General features: G+C 41.1%; 1 protein-coding gene across 2 annotated transcripts in view; it reads left to right on the top strand.

Annotated features, from left to right (window-relative positions):
* The window catches only part of LOC111334839 (E3 ubiquitin-protein ligase rnf213-alpha), a 63,763-nt gene that overhangs the window by 20,414 nt on the left and 28,077 nt on the right, over positions 1–15,272 (top strand). The window contains exons 20-40 of one of the 2 annotated variants that reach the window (XM_088755834.1): positions 294–626; positions 710–1,545; positions 1,825–1,991; positions 2,092–2,166; positions 2,319–2,425; positions 2,632–2,782; positions 2,901–3,117; positions 3,335–3,605; positions 3,944–4,117; positions 4,469–4,577; positions 4,653–4,824; positions 8,020–8,215; positions 8,677–8,792; positions 9,019–9,213; positions 9,996–10,118; positions 10,312–10,429; positions 12,805–13,040; positions 13,170–13,252; positions 13,656–13,789; positions 14,179–14,235; positions 14,395–14,559. In XM_088755834.1, coding sequence (XP_088611960.1) covers positions 294–626; positions 710–1,545; positions 1,825–1,991; positions 2,092–2,166; positions 2,319–2,425; positions 2,632–2,782; positions 2,901–3,117; positions 3,335–3,605; positions 3,944–4,117; positions 4,469–4,577; positions 4,653–4,824; positions 8,020–8,215; positions 8,677–8,792; positions 9,019–9,213; positions 9,996–10,118; positions 10,312–10,429; positions 12,805–13,040; positions 13,170–13,252; positions 13,656–13,789; positions 14,179–14,235; positions 14,395–14,559 — 4,035 coding nt within the window. Of the gene's footprint in view, positions 1–293; positions 627–709; positions 1,546–1,824; positions 1,992–2,091; positions 2,167–2,318; positions 2,426–2,631; positions 2,783–2,900; positions 3,118–3,334; positions 3,606–3,943; positions 4,118–4,468; positions 4,578–4,652; positions 4,825–8,019; positions 8,216–8,676; positions 8,793–9,018; positions 9,214–9,995; positions 10,119–10,311; positions 10,430–12,804; positions 13,041–13,169; positions 13,253–13,655; positions 13,790–14,178; positions 14,275–14,394; positions 14,560–15,272 lie in introns of both variants that reach the window. The other variant, XM_088755833.1, reaches the window with a different exon arrangement.

Genomic DNA, 15,272 nt, shown 5'->3' with positions numbered 1-15,272 from the left:
TACTGACATAAAATCTAGTATTGAGTTGTATGCCTGCTATCTATTGTTTTAACTCATTGTCATGCACTGCAGCAAACAAAAAGAAAGTGGCGGAATTAAGGAAGGGGGCCGTGAGGCCTGTCCCGCGCTTATTTTGGGTAAAAAAATAAACGCAGAGGGGAGAGAAGTGGGTGGGTGAACCCACAGAAACAAACCCTCCCCCCCCCCCACACCCCCGTTTCCCCCAGCTCAAGGTCTGGATCTGCCACTGCTAAGTACGTGGTTATGATCCCCGACTTCTTTACTTCTCGTAGAAAGACACTAGTAGACATCTGGAATGGCTAAAAACTGTGAAAGAGTCCCATGGTTCGGTTGCTATGACGTCATTAGTGCAGGCCAAGACCATCAACTCCAGTGGGGTATATGTTGTTGGTCACTTGGACACCAAAAAGGGTCCGTCACCAGAACAAGGAAAACGATTGTCATTCAAAGATGTGATCCAACTGACGCTTCCCCTTAAGAATGGACGTGAAAAGGAGCAGAAGAAAACTTACTCTATTGACGAACTAAAGGATTTGCAGAGTAAACTGATGTTGATCGCAGGAAAGGCTGAAAAAGGGAAGGATGACGTGGAACAGTTTGTGAGGGTAAGTTGAAGTAAAATGTGGATAGTTATGTGTCGAAGTTGTCGTTACTTCTGACAGAGAAAAGATTTTTTCTTTAATTATAGAATCTTGAAGGTGTCATGCGTTTAGCGACTGCGTACATCTGTCTCTTTGAATCTGGTTACATTCATCGCATGGATTGGAACCAAGAGTTTCACTGTAGCAAAGACCAAGTCGCGGGCGAATCTATCGCGGAGGATCTGGAAAAGGAAAGCTCCTTCATGGAAAGGTGTTACATGAACTGGAAGAAAAGGGTCAGTGATGCAAGGAAGGAGTATAGAGAATTGAATTTGTTCACAACACAGCAGTTGATGATATTGAGGAAGGAAATTGCCATAGTTTGCCACAGCAACGACCTTGCTATGGGCAACATCCAAGTTCTCACTCTGCTGGAAAGTGTTCGTCCCTATTTAACCAGCAAGCAGTTAAAATTAGCGATAGAGCGTGCTTTTAAGGACACCGATTTACTAGAGAACGCTAGAGGCACAGCGCCGCTACCTTCGTTCACTCCAGTTCCATCACAGGACGAAATGGTGACTCGTAGGTCAGTGTTTGACAACAACAACCATCCAGGGACGAGTTCCTTAACAGAAACCAGTAAGAGTCCAGTACAAACTGTTACCGCCAAGAAACCAAAGGCAAGGGAGACATCAAAGATTCAAAGTTTCTTGAATGCAGCAGCAGATGATGGTTATTCGGAGCAGAGTGCGTTGGCTGCTTTGGCGAGTTTGGGTGTTGATGCAGAAGAAGACGACTTGCTGTTATGGTGTCTAGAAGAAGCCGATGAAGCTGATATCGAGGCTCTTTACGAGGATGCAAAGCGAAATCCCATGATCGCGCGAGAAGTATTTTCAGATGATGTCGAATCTGTTGAGCAGGAAATGCTTGCTGAAGATTTAGGGTATGTTAGTAATAAGAGCAAAGTTAACTACGATACAACAGGAAACATAATTGAAGATTACCACAGATTATTTCATCATACTCAATCAACAATATTAAATTTCAAGAAAAGAGCTATTGTCCCTATTTACGTAGGATACCAGTTATAACAGTTGTAATTTGCTGTCTAGAAGAAATAGTTTGACTCTTATGGCGATGCCGTCAACTTATTGGTGTTCGAGATAATGTTTGAAGGCAACGATCAACGCCTGAAATTTTTATTATATGTCACTTCCCTTAGTGAAAAAGAGACGGAGTCAGACATGGTATTGGAGATGTCATCCTTGCTCGCTGAAACCATTGTTGAGGAGCAGGAGGTTAGCGAAGACGAAGACAACGAGGCAGAGATCAGTCAATATCTTACACTCACTCAGCTTGGGAACATTCTTAGGGAACTTTCGGTCCTAGGTAAAACACTTACTTGTACTTATGGAAAGTCCATAACCGTGATATGAGAATGATCTCGATTGACTGGACCATAAACATTGTATTATTTTCACATTCTCAGGAATTGGTGCTACAGCCCGCATCTTTCCAGGATTCTTGAAGAGGGGAAGACCCAACCTCATGCTTGTTCCGAAAGGTAAGTGAAATAGGATCCCAGGGAGCATCTAATCGATACTAAGTTTGAAATTTTTAATTCCTTATTTCCTTCTGATCCTGCGGCCATTTAATGCTCATGACAGGAAGCTTCCTACATTTGGATTTGTGCTTTTTCTTACCCCCTTTTTGTAGATGACATTCTTGCTACAGTCCTCGCACTGTATATGCACGACAAGAAGCAGCCGTTGCCAAGCCATGAAGAGGTGCTGCTGTGCACTCCTGATACTACTACAGAAGAGGTACAGTGTACCTGTCGGAAGAATTTCATCTGTATGCTTTTTAACCGTTCATAAGAAGATGAGCATTTGAGGACCTTAGTTGCGGAAAATACCTTTTCTGGATTCTACCTCTTGTGCATCGAGGAAGTGAGGAGAATTCCCACCCAATGAGTCGGTTATCCTAGCTCATTTGAGTTTTTTCATCTGTCTGTTTTCCTATGACATAGATCGAGCTGTTATGGCGACGTGCAATAGGGGACGTGGAGGGCCGTTTTTATTGCCTCGTGCATGCAGATGTGTTGGACTTCTCTGTCAGTAAAAGAGCAGTGGATTTGCTTAGCGTAGTGACACAAGGACTTGCTGGCAAGAATGGAGAACGTAAGTTCAACTTAAGCTAAATGACATATTTTGTTTCCAAATGCCAGAACTATGTTCACACGATAGCTTATTGTGCTTTGCCTTGAGAACAGTGAGTGACTCAACTAATACTTCTTAGATTATGGTCTGGTGGTAATCTGCAGTAGCGAGAGTGAAGATCGTGCGAACGTAGTAGCAGCTCTTGATCAGCATCGTGTTGCTGCTCCACCTTGTCCTTCGCCAGAAGAACTGAAGAGTTACCTCAAGCATCAATTTCAAACACCACCTTCTCAGTACGGATTCATCGGTAGTAGTAAGATTACTTGGACGACAGCTGGATCCTTAGACCCAGAAAAGTAAGTTCTCGCTGACTTTCCTACAAATTTTCACAGGGGAGCCTCCATTCAAGAGATAAATTGTCCCCAGGTGACTGAAGAAAAGGCGGTATGAGTATTTTGTTGAATTGCATTGCATTTCTCTTCCATAGCATCGTTGTATTGCTCAAGCTGTATCGTTTGAAATAGCGTTTTTTTTTGCGAGGATTGGTGTAATTAGATAACTGATTTCTTTTAGACTGTGTGTCCGAGTTGTATCATCACACCGAGGAGGTTTGGGAAAGACTCTATTTGTTCGTCGCTTAACAGAACAGTTGCCTAACCTCGTAAATAACGACATGGTTATGACAAATTTGCGAAGACAAGACTCTAAAACATTCTTGCATGTGACCGTACCTCTTCATGGGAATTCCACCGACTCATCAATGCTTGTTGATGCGCTTCTTCCACATGCAGTGAAGGCCAATGTACCGCTATCACGTATTTTTCATCTGGACGTGTCACCATCGGTAAGAAACTACATGTAGATACATGCGAGTCTTAAATAAAGGGAAACGTTACTAATCAACAAGTACGTGTCTTCAGTCACGTCAAACGTCAAGGGGCCATGTCAACATTGTTCATGTAAAAGTACTGTAAATAAAATCTTGAGTGAACGTTATTCTGTAACGATATTCTGTATCATTTTATGCTACCAGGGCAACACTAACGACAACTTCAGAATCGATGTCTCTTGAATATTTGCAGGCCCCTTAGTATTATCTTGTTCTGCTGATTTGCAGTCATAACGACAACAATTTAAATTCCTTTTCTCATTATTTTATGAGATATTTTGTTCTCCTTTCAGATGAGACGTGGTCTGGACACCCTTATATTTAACCTCCTCGTTCTTGGCTACCTTTGTGATAAGATGGGCAGAGTGTGGAGAAGACGAAGTACAGACTTGTATGTCATTGAGATCACGACAGCTGCTCCCCTACCCATGGGTTTCACTAGGGAGGAAGAAGCTCAAAGTCAAGGGGTGAGTTGAAAAAGTTGGAGATGGTGTGAGTGTTATCTCTAGACATTAAATCAAAAGACAAATTCAATGTCACACTCCTGGAGAGGTTCTTCGTCCATTGTTTCATTCGGTGAATTGAAATGTCAGATTCCGGATCTGTGGGTAGGAACTACAGAACCAATAATAAACTTAACTCATACGTCACGGCATTTAGTCTGGGAATCGAACAAGTGCCCCAGCAGTAAACAGCGATTGCTCTGAGAACATGTGTTGTTGAGCCGCAAGAGTTGTAATTTAATATCTATCCAACGGTTTCAAAAAGTGAATTATTGAGCCAATGTTTGTGGTGTCTATTCCTTTTTTGATTTTCAGAGACAAGCCGGAAAATCTACAATGTGTAAGCGGCCTTTTTATGATCTGCTACCGACTATTGAGTGTCAAACTCCAAGAACTGTTCTCTGCCGATTAGCAGTTACTCCAGGTATTAAACTGAGATTTTCTTTCAATCAGCAATTAGTATCTGATACTGAAGAAAGTTTCCTTAATTTTGTCCTAGATAAAAAAGAGTGCAGTCCTTTGTTCGACGTGAAAGAGTTTCGAAACGCACCGTTCCAGAGGGTTTATCAATATCTTAAACTGTCAAATGAAGGAGAGAATCTGGACAGTTTTACGTTTTCGCCAGGAAATGTTGATGAGGATCAGAGGACATGCCTTATGCTCCTTCTCAGGTTTGTTGCACGTAGCTACTTGGATGCTCTAAACTTGCTGGCAAATAGTGTTAGCTGACTTTTTCTTTGCTGAAAGGTACATTAGCAATTTAAATATAGAATGCGAGAGCTTTCTTGTGAGGGTGACGTCCCTTTTTAATTTGTTGCTTAAGACACAATTCAAACAATAGCAAAGGAAGGATATCTCTTTCCTGTAGAAGGTTGTTTAAACAATGTGTTTGGAGCCCGTCCTCCAGGAGCTCACAGGAGAATCGTTGCCAAGCGGAGCTAACAGAGCTCCTGAAGCTCGCCTAGACTTCCATGCCAGAGGCTTTTGGGAAAGGCAGAGGTCAGCGTTCCTTGACGTTACGTTACGTTCCTTGTACGTTACCCCAACGCTGATTCCTATAGAGACCTGGACCTCAAGCAGATATACAAACAGCACGAGAACAAAAAGAAGAGTGATGGACGTGGAATAGGGAACATTTACGCCATTAGTCTTTACAACAACAGGTCGCAGCAAAGAAAGGGGAGGACTATGCCACCGCTGTCTCTTGGATATGTTCTAAAGTTTCCTTTGCCATCCTTAGGTCGGCCCTGCTCCATCTTAGAGGGTCGAGAACAGTTAAAAGAACAATTAAAAATAATGTTCAAGAAGCGGACTTTGAATTAGATAAGATGCATTGCCAAAATCTAGGTCCTGCAATTTTTAATATCTTTTTCTCTTATGTGTAAAATATAGTTTCATGGTTAATCGAGTGTATTTTAAATATGTTTAAATGTAAATTATGCAATTACTGAAACGCTCTTTTAGCTTCCTTGATCATATAAGTGATTGTTATTATTAAGAATTATTTTGGTTTGAAAGCCTCAGTCATTCTTATTTAAAGAATTATTATAGCTGGTTAGCTCAATTGGTAGAGCGCCGGACTGTTGTGCGGGAGGTCGAGGGTTCAAGCCCCGGCCGGGCCAACACTCAGGGTCTTAAAATAAGTGAAGAGAATTTGCTACCTTTCTATAATATCAAGAAATGGATAGATATTCTGGTCCTCTCGGATAAGGACGAATAAACCGTAGGCCCCGTCTCCTGCAGTGTTGTGGGTAGGAGACGTTAATTTCCCACGCACGAGATTACTGTTTGGTGGATGTCCTCCCATGGGGTGGGATGGGTGGGTTTACTGGGCCCGCACTAATTGACGCAAGCTGTTGCGGTATCCCTGCCTGTCGGCGAATCTAATAAATTAAGAAAAAAAAATTAAAATTGAATTTTGAGCATTGTTCATTGAATTTATAGATTGATTTCACATAGAATCGCATAGCTTAAAGTAAACACGCGCTCTGATTAGTCAATACGTCAACCGGAAGAGAGGGTATTTAGCGTGGAATCGCACTAACGCATAAAGCGATGTCGCTGACGTGAGTCGCGAGCAAAAATTATTGTTACGAACGTAAAAACGTAAATACAACTAGTGCTACGAAAATATAAACAAATATGAACAAATTTATAGAAAACGAATGTCTTCGAAATTTTGAATTGAAATTGAAATTTTTAGAAAATTTGAGGAAACCACTCACGCTCAAGAGTACGAGAAAACGCATAGAAAAAAATTAAAATGCCAGAGACGGGGGAAGAAAGCCAAACGACAGTTCTCGCCGAGGAAAACCAAACAAGCGTTATGAAAGAAAACCAAAACAGGTATCAATGCCGAAAAAGGTCAAGCATCTTTTCCCGAAATCCAAACCATTGTAGCCTCTACAGACGACGAACTGGCCTCTTTTAGATACAACATGGTTTCAAAAAACACTAGACGGCAAATTCACAAGTTCGAGTGGTCGCAAAACTGTCATCCAAGCGCTCAGTGATGATTTCGACCCAGTGGAGATATCAAAGCTCACTGGCCACTCCAATCCGGAATCCATATCCAGCTACAGCCATAATCCTCTGCAAAAACAGCAGCGAATGTCGAATAAGTTGGCCGGTTTCAACCCACGCCAAGTACGACAACTACCAACGGCTATTCAAGTCATGCTTTACGCGAGATTGTTCTCAATAGCTTAGCCACGCCAAGCAACACAGCAGCTACTAGTGACCTTGACAGCAATGCCAGTCGTTCTAGTTACCTGATGGCAGGAGCAGTTGGCGGAATGTTTATTGGAGTAACTTTTAATAATTCTCCAGTAAATATTTCCATAAACTTTCAGTCCAGCATTGACACCAACGAGCGACTCCCTGCGATGAAAGAAAAACAGTTAAAATTGTGACTTTTAACTGAACTGTTTTTCGCCAGAGTTTACCGAGAAATTCCAGTCCTAATCATTATATTTTGAATACACTTTTTTTTACAACTGTAAAGCACTTAGCGGTTTTTTGTAGATCTTGCTTTGATACCGGAACGCTTGAAATTTTCAGTTCGCTTGAGTATTTGACCATTCAGTTGTTGATTGTCGGCGCCACATTCTGCCAAGTTGAGTGGTAGCAGGCAAATCTCTGTCTTAAATAACTCCGTATTGTGTACTTTTAGTTTTTTTTACTGAAGATTGTAAAATGTGAGGCACCGCTTTCTCCACGAGTTTGAAATAAAAGTGGTTTTCATTCTAAAAATATCTTGTTCCCTCTACTCGCTAGATATTGACACCTGACTTTGAAAGGGTTTCCATTGTTTGCGCGCACAAAAATACAAAACATCTCGTTTCGCCCAGTGATTTGGTGGCTGTAGCTATGTGATCCAAGAAAAATTCACGAGGCATAATTAAAATTGTCGACGGTTCAAACGAGAGCGACTTACCTTGCTTTCCATTCCCTTAACAATGACAGTTCTGACAGTTGACTTTAAAATGGCTTTCTTAAGGGCGCGCGTACGGAATAAAAACAAACAATAACACTGCCGTTTTAATTTCTTGTTTTCTCATTTTTATTCTGTTATGCGATTCAAGAAAAATTCACTACCTGACTCGTGAATTCCACGTTAAATTTCACTTGAAAAATCGATATCGCACTCATCGCTTCGCGATTCGTGCGATATCGGTTTTTCGCGTGAAATTTAACGTGGAATTCACTCGTCAGGCAGTGAATTTTTCTATAGTATTTAGGCTTAGCTTTAGAATCGAGTTGTGTAAAAATGTTAGATAATTTTATTGGCTGAATGTAAATAAAGGTACAATTATTATGTTTGGTGCAGCTGCCATCATGTGTACTTGGTACTGTTTCCATTACAGAAATTGCGGTATTCCTGATCCGTCCTGGTCAGAGATTCGTCATTTTGTGAGTTTCTTGAACTCACAGCTCCGAGATTGTGAACAGAGTTTTTACTGCGACATGCAGCTGATGAGGGTTGTTTTGGCAGGGCCCGATGTGCTGAATCTTGAAGGGTTCCGCTCTTTTGTTGTGCGCTTTATGATACAAATGTCAAGGGTAAGCTGGTTCTTTAAATCTTCGTTCACTCAAGTTTCTCATAGCGTCTGGCTGACTCTTCGACAGTTCCAGCGATAAATCGCGTATGTTCTTATCTTGGTATTCTAGAGGTAATATGTGATAGTTTTTTTACCACTTTACAAAAGATATTTAGAATGGCGGCTCCGTAATAAGAGAAAAGTTAGAGGATTTCTCTGCATGAACCTTGGCTTTTATCTCCGTTTTCATGGAATGTAATCTCGCTATCCATGACGAATGTTCTTGTGGTGGACAGTCAAATCCCTTATTGAGTAACGAGACAAGTTTTTGGAACTAAAGAACTGGGATACTTTACGCTCGTTTATACCTGAGACTGGGTTTTAATGTATTACCTTAATAAGTGGAGCATCTGACTTTTTATTATATTCCTTGGTGGCTTTGCAGCAGCAGAGAATACCATGAAGTGTTTCCTTTCCTTTCAGGATTTTGCTACTCCATCTTTGACAGAAGAGAACACTGTATTCTATACAGAGGACGACGCTGAGCTTGAAAGAAAAGAGATCGAACAGTTTCAACTCAGAAGACGCTGGGAAAGCAGGTGAGAGCAAAACCATTATTTTTGCTATAGTTCAAAACTTCAAATTTTTCTTAATTGTCACTGCCATTTGTGTTATAACAAGGTTAATTTAGGCAGGGTAACTTTTCAGTCGCAATCGCATTGCCAACTCACTTTGTGTTAAAATTACTAGATAAGGATTACAACCTCTCTTTTAGTCTCCCATGTTTTACACGCAGTGTCTCATGATAATTCTTTTGTTATGCAGTCCTCATCCATACCTGTTCTTCAATCAAGACCACATAACTATGACGTTTCTTGGTTTCTTCATCAATTCTGCTGGTGATCTTGTTGACCCACAAACAAGTCAAACTTTGGAGAAAGGGTTAATGTCGAAACCATTGCGAAATGGACTGCAGGCCCAACGTGTCGATTTTGCAACAAACATAGAGACCTCTCGCAAGTAAGTGCTGGACATTAAACCCCATTTGTCTTGCATACATAGTTATTACAATTAAGCTTGGTTCCTTATTAAGGATTTCGGATAGGGTTTGAAGTTATTGCTGAAATTTCCAGCGCACAGAGTGTAATTGATTAATTGTTTCTTATGAAGTGTGTAGTAAGGCTGGTATAATTCTTGGATGAGAGGTCCATGGCATTTGGCGTCGATAGGGAGAGTTCAATAATAATATTAATAATAATAATAATAATGATAATAATAATAATAACTTTTATTTATATAGCGCGCATATCTTGAGCTCATGGCGCTTTACAACACTGTGCGGGGACTTTACCAGACTGCTAAGCAGTTTACAATCAATGAAAGGCGCATCTAACAAGATGCCCTCTCCCCCCAATTCCCAGTAAACAGGCCACACCACATCACAGTAATCTTGTGAGTGGGTTCTTTAACGTCCCCTGCCTAACCAAATTAACTAATAGATGCAGGAGACGGGACCTACGGTTTATTCGTCCTTATCCGAGAAGACTAGAATGTCTATCCATTTCTTGATGTTGTAGATAGGTAGCACATTCTCCTCAGTTATTTTAAGACCTTGAGTGTTGGTCCGGCCGGGGCTTGAACCCTCGACCTTCCACACAACAGTCCGGCGCTTAACCAATTGAGCTAACCGGGAGGTGGTTAACCGGCTTTGATGCACCCCATATTAGAGAAAACGGGTGAAATTTCGCCAAAACGAAATAAAAACTTGATAAATTTTAAGAAGCATGTTTACTCTGTTTTAGAGAGGACAAGATAAATCAGTTATGCTCTGTGATGGGTGTAAACTGGTTGTACGATCCAGACAGAGCCTATGAACTAACCACAGACAACGTCAAGAAGATTCTAGCTATTCATATGAGGTTCAGGTAAGCACCATTTTGGTTATTACCGCAGATTAAGCTCAGATTATGCAAGGTTTAGAGCAAATTCAACTCTCAGTCTACATGCATTGCGACGACACTTAAACACATTTAGCACAAACTCCAAACACCTTTTCAACACCCTTTACCCAACGAAGAAAATAGGCTTTCACTCACGTGTGAGCTTTGAAATTTACAGATGCAATATCCCCGTGATCGTCATGGGTGAAACTGGTTGTGGAAAGACCCGTCTCATTCGATACATGTGTGGCTTACAAGCCGGTCCTGAAGGACCCCGAAACATGCTCCTTGTTAAGGTAGGTTGACTACTAAAATTCGAATTTTTGTTCGTACTATCAGTGTCCTTCCACCATATTTTGCAGGTGATTATGGAGGAAAAGATGACGTTGATTATGAGGGAGGCTCCTGGTGTAAGTTGTGGTTGCGGTGGTGATAAAGCCGGTGATATTCCTCTTTCTGGAGATTGTAGCGGTGGTGAAGTGGATGGTGATGTAGATGGTGATGCTGTTGAGGTACTGATTGTGCAGGTTTGGTAGCGGGTTCATCTTGATGGTGATGGTGGTGGAGGATGTAATGGTAGCAATGAAGATTGAGGTGGTTTTGGTGGTGCTGTTGTTGGTGGTTGTGGTGCAGGTCGTGTTTGTAGAGGGGATGGTCAGGGTAGTAGTGTTGGTGGCACTGTTGGTGGTGACAGTGTTGGTGTTGTGAATGGTAGAGTTGTAGCTGGAAACAGTGATGTGGAGGAGGAAGTGATGGTGGTTAGACTTGTGTAATAAACATGATGGGATAAATTGTGGGGGTGATGCTGCTGCTTCTAATCGTGGTTGAAAACGTTGAGCTGTTGGTAATAGGGAGCTTAAGCAACCACGACGTCGAACGAGGGACGATGACCGGAAGTAGCAAGAACGTCACTGCGCAAGCGCGAACCAAGAATTCCGTCGTCGTCTCATCGTCGACGACTTGAGAAGGACCTGTTTCACGTCGTCGTGAACTTCCGAACTTCAAAGCAGTTTTTCTCATCAAAAGGTGCGGGTTTATTGTCAGTTTTTAGACAGTCTATGGCCGGTTGGAGTTTTTATTCGCTTCTTCGTTTGATTTAAACCACCCTGTTCAGTTTTCTAAACAAATAAAATTCGAAAACCCACCATCTCATATTCTTTCCTCCGCACAACAGATGTCAAGTCAAGCGGTGAAAGTGACCACGTAAGGTTTAAATTTATTTGAGTATATTTTATGAAAGAGTACTGTTTATCATTTTTATTGAATGAAAAGTTTTAAATGGCAGTGTAATACACCTTTTCGTTCGGTCAAAAGCTGTGTATAGAACTGCCGGATTATTGCTACTTAAAAATTTTGCGTGTTGCTGTTCTCCAATCGAGACGCTTTAAACAACAAAGAATTCTTCAGATCGGTGTGTTAACATGAGTTTGAATACCTGTCATGTTTTCCGAATCTATTTTCAAATTGTTTGATATAGATTTACAGCCATAAAAATTATTCCGACAAAATCACACGGGAAAAAAATTGTATTCTTGGGTGAAGCGCGACGACTGCTATCTGTGCCGATCGCTAGCTAACATTGATTAAATTGACAGACTTACGTCGTTTGCTCGGCAAAGGAAGGAGCATCAAAGGTAGAACATATCAGGCTAAAGCATGTTGAAAATCAGACAAACCTTGTGCAAAATAAGTTTGTTTATATCAGCAACATTTAAAACTGAATTTAAATCTCAAACAACTTGCGTAAAATTTAATATTTTAAACTTTTGCGATGCGTAAATTATTGTAAATAAAGCTAAAGCTTAATAATTCCTTGGACTGTTGATGTTCAAGAATTGAATAACCTACTCTCGAACTTTCGATATATATGTGGAAATTAGATCCATGAGTGAGAAGAAGGTTTTGGACGTCTATGATTGATGTCATCTCTTAAACTGACTAAGCGAGAATAAACAAGATTTCAGACGTCGTCGTTCTTGAGCAACTTCATTGCTTAAGTTTCATTTTTCCACTAAAAACGAAGTCCTCGTTCCAGACCCTCCGCGATTACTTGACGTCGTCGTCGTCGCTTTCGTCGCGGTTGCTTAAGCTCCCTAATAGTGTTGATAGTGCACTTGCTGCAAATGGTGGTGGTAATAATTTTGATGTCGGCGGTTAAGCTGATGGTTGGCGAAATATTGAGGCTGATGGTGGAAAAAATTAAGTGGGATGTTTGGACGTTATATAAGGGCTCGTGCCACTGGAAATGGTGGTTGTCGTATTGGGGTAGTGTTGCTGGTTGTGGTGCTGCATCTTGTGGTGGTGAATGATGTATTAGTAAGGATGTAGGGGTGGTATTGACTATAGTGCTGCTGCCAATTATGGAAGGGTTGCAAATTATACTGCTTATGGTGGTGGTGCTGGTGGTGAAACAAGTAGCACCATTGGTTGTGGTGGAGGGAGTGGTGCTGATGCTTGTGTTGCACAGTACTCGATTGGGTGCTTTATGATATCTCCTCTCACGAAGAAATATTTCTTTGTGTGCATATTCTTTTTTTTTTAAGATTTTTTTAAGGCAGAGTTTTCAACCTTTTTTGTACCTCTAACAGAAAAAAAGTTTAACGTAATATAACCTCAACTCAGGAGGTCATATACACTCCTTTCAGTCATGAAACATAATTTTCTTTTTAAGGTTCATGGGGGTACAACATACAAAGATATCACGCTCAAAGTTAACCAAGCAGAAGAAATGGCTCGCGAAAATCAAGACAAGAATATTGACACAGTTTTGTTCTTTGATGAAGCCAATACTACTGAGGCACTGACCATGATTAAAGAAGTTATGGTGGACCGAAGAATCAATGGTCGGCCTATTGGACAAGGATTAGAAAGGCTACAGTTCATCGCTGCCTGTAATCCTTACAGAAGGTAAACTATGTGTTATCCGCTCCAACTTCAACTGAGCGACATTAACTGCACTTTGAATTCCACGAAATGCGTCGTGTGTCTCTGGAGTGAATGTTTATTGTAAAGTGGTGTTTCGTCATATATTTCTAGGCACACAGATGACATGATCCACAAGCTGGAGTCAGCTGGTCTTGGATATCACGTAAAAGCAGATGAATCAGAAGATCGGCTGGGTAAGAGACGTTTTATCGTTGGTTTTCTCGACAGTTTTGTCACTGTTTCGAAGAATTTTGTTTACAAATTGAGAACTGATTTTGAGAAAATACGAGTATTAACGAATCTATTGATCACAGGTGGTGCCTTATTCAGAAAAATTGTTTGTGAAGCTTCAATCTTGAATGATTCCTAAAAGGGAAGGAACTTGCGCAGCATTGTACTGTCCCATCGACAGTTCCCCTGTTAGCTGTCTCCTGGCAATTGAGACAGGCTCTGATCATCTAAGTTGGGTTATACCCTGAAATAATATAGTTGTGATCAAGAACAGGGGTATTATGTCCTACATGCGATGCGGTAAAGCTTGCTAGTGACTTAAACAGTCGCTTGGTAATTGATTTTTGTAATAATTGTTCTCTACAGGTCATATCCCGTTGCGTCATCTCGTCTATCGTGTACACGCCCTCCCAGGGAGCATGCGCCCGTTGATATGGGATTTTGGTCAACTGAAACCAGATGTAGAGAGACTGTATACCAACCAAATTGTCAGCCGCTACGTAAGTGTATTATAGTAGTCCTGATGATCTTTCTAACCCATAAATTATCAGTCTTCTGTCGAGAAAATGAATCTAGAAATGCATGACATGTCCAAGAAAACTGAGTGAACCTTTTCACTGAATCCACGATATGGTAAGTGGAAGAAAACATTCTGAATCATGATATGAAGCCGGAGTACAGCAAGTACGGCATTTAGTTACTTGTATCCCTCTGATCTTATGAATAAATCGTTGCAGCAACAGACCATCAGTCTACCACGTTGTTGATTCGTCTTTTTCCGTTTTCTGGAAGAACCAAGAGAGTAGATAGCAAACGCCATTTAACTCCCCTAGAATATCTTTCATTCAATTTTATTTCACTAATTTGTATTCGGTTCTCTTTTTGACAGGTTCTTCACGAAGGCCAACTAGCAGGAGACGTTTCGACAGTGAAAGCAGTCGCTGAGGTATTGGCAACCTCGCAAAAATATATGAGAGATCAATCGGTGTGTAAAACGTTTTGCGACATTTTTTTGTGCATTAGCGGTCCTGTGAAGAATTTTCTTTTCAATCGCTCGGTTGCGGTGCCAGCCCAAAGAGAAAACAACCTTTTTTTTTATTTTAAGGATGAGTGCAGCTTTGTTAGTCTTCGTGATGTCGAAAGAGCCATGCAAGTGATGGTCTGGTTTTATAAGCACGTGGACGCACTCGGAAGACTTATGAGAAAGGTGATCACTGAGCAACGAAGGGAGGAAGGTTTAGACGTCAATGAAGATGAGGAGGAGGAAGAGGTGATATTGAAGCCTTTAACATTTTATGCTCCACTAAATGGATCAGCCACTGGCAAATTTAGCATCGTCCCTAGGGGGAGACGAAAATAATATTTTCGTCTTAAAGAATCCCACAGAAAGTCAGAATGAGCTATTTTTGAGTTCTAGAAATCCTCTCTATCCGGTGGAAAACGTTTGTTGAAAGTCAGTTTTTTTGTACGAAGATTGGACTCGGAAAGAAGGTAAACTTTGAAAACATTCCTCGGTTTGGGCACTTCGGAAGTACTTTATTATTGTATGATGCAATGATTCGGAATAAAGCGCTAAACATTTGTTCCTCTCGGCACCAGCTTGCTTAAACCCCAAATAGAAGTGTGTAACAACGAGAAACTCCAATTATGTTTGAGGGGTGTTAAGAGCGGGACCGCGATAATCCTATTGTAATATGATACATTCACGTATGATGTGCGATCCTCGCAGTAGATAGCGCTATTTATGCAATAGCGAAAAACAGACCTGAAAAAAATCAGGCCTGTACGGGACTCGAACCACTGACCTCTGCGATACTAGTGCAGCGCTCTACCAATATCTAATACCGCAGTTCAAAATATATATGAACTTCATATATTCATTGCATCTCATTTATCACTTTCACGGGTTTATTACGAATCAATTTAACGGCCTGCTCCCAGTTGGCTTGTTAGCTCAATTGGTAGAGCGCTGCACTAGTATCG

The sequence above is a fragment of the Stylophora pistillata genome, chromosome 4 (assembly GCF_964205215.1).
Source record: "Stylophora pistillata chromosome 4, jaStyPist1.2, whole genome shotgun sequence".
In the NCBI taxonomy this organism is placed as follows: Eukaryota; Metazoa; Cnidaria; class Anthozoa; order Scleractinia; family Pocilloporidae; genus Stylophora; species Stylophora pistillata.
Note: the sequence above shows the minus strand (reverse complement) of the source record. Positions and strands in the feature narration are given on the sequence as shown.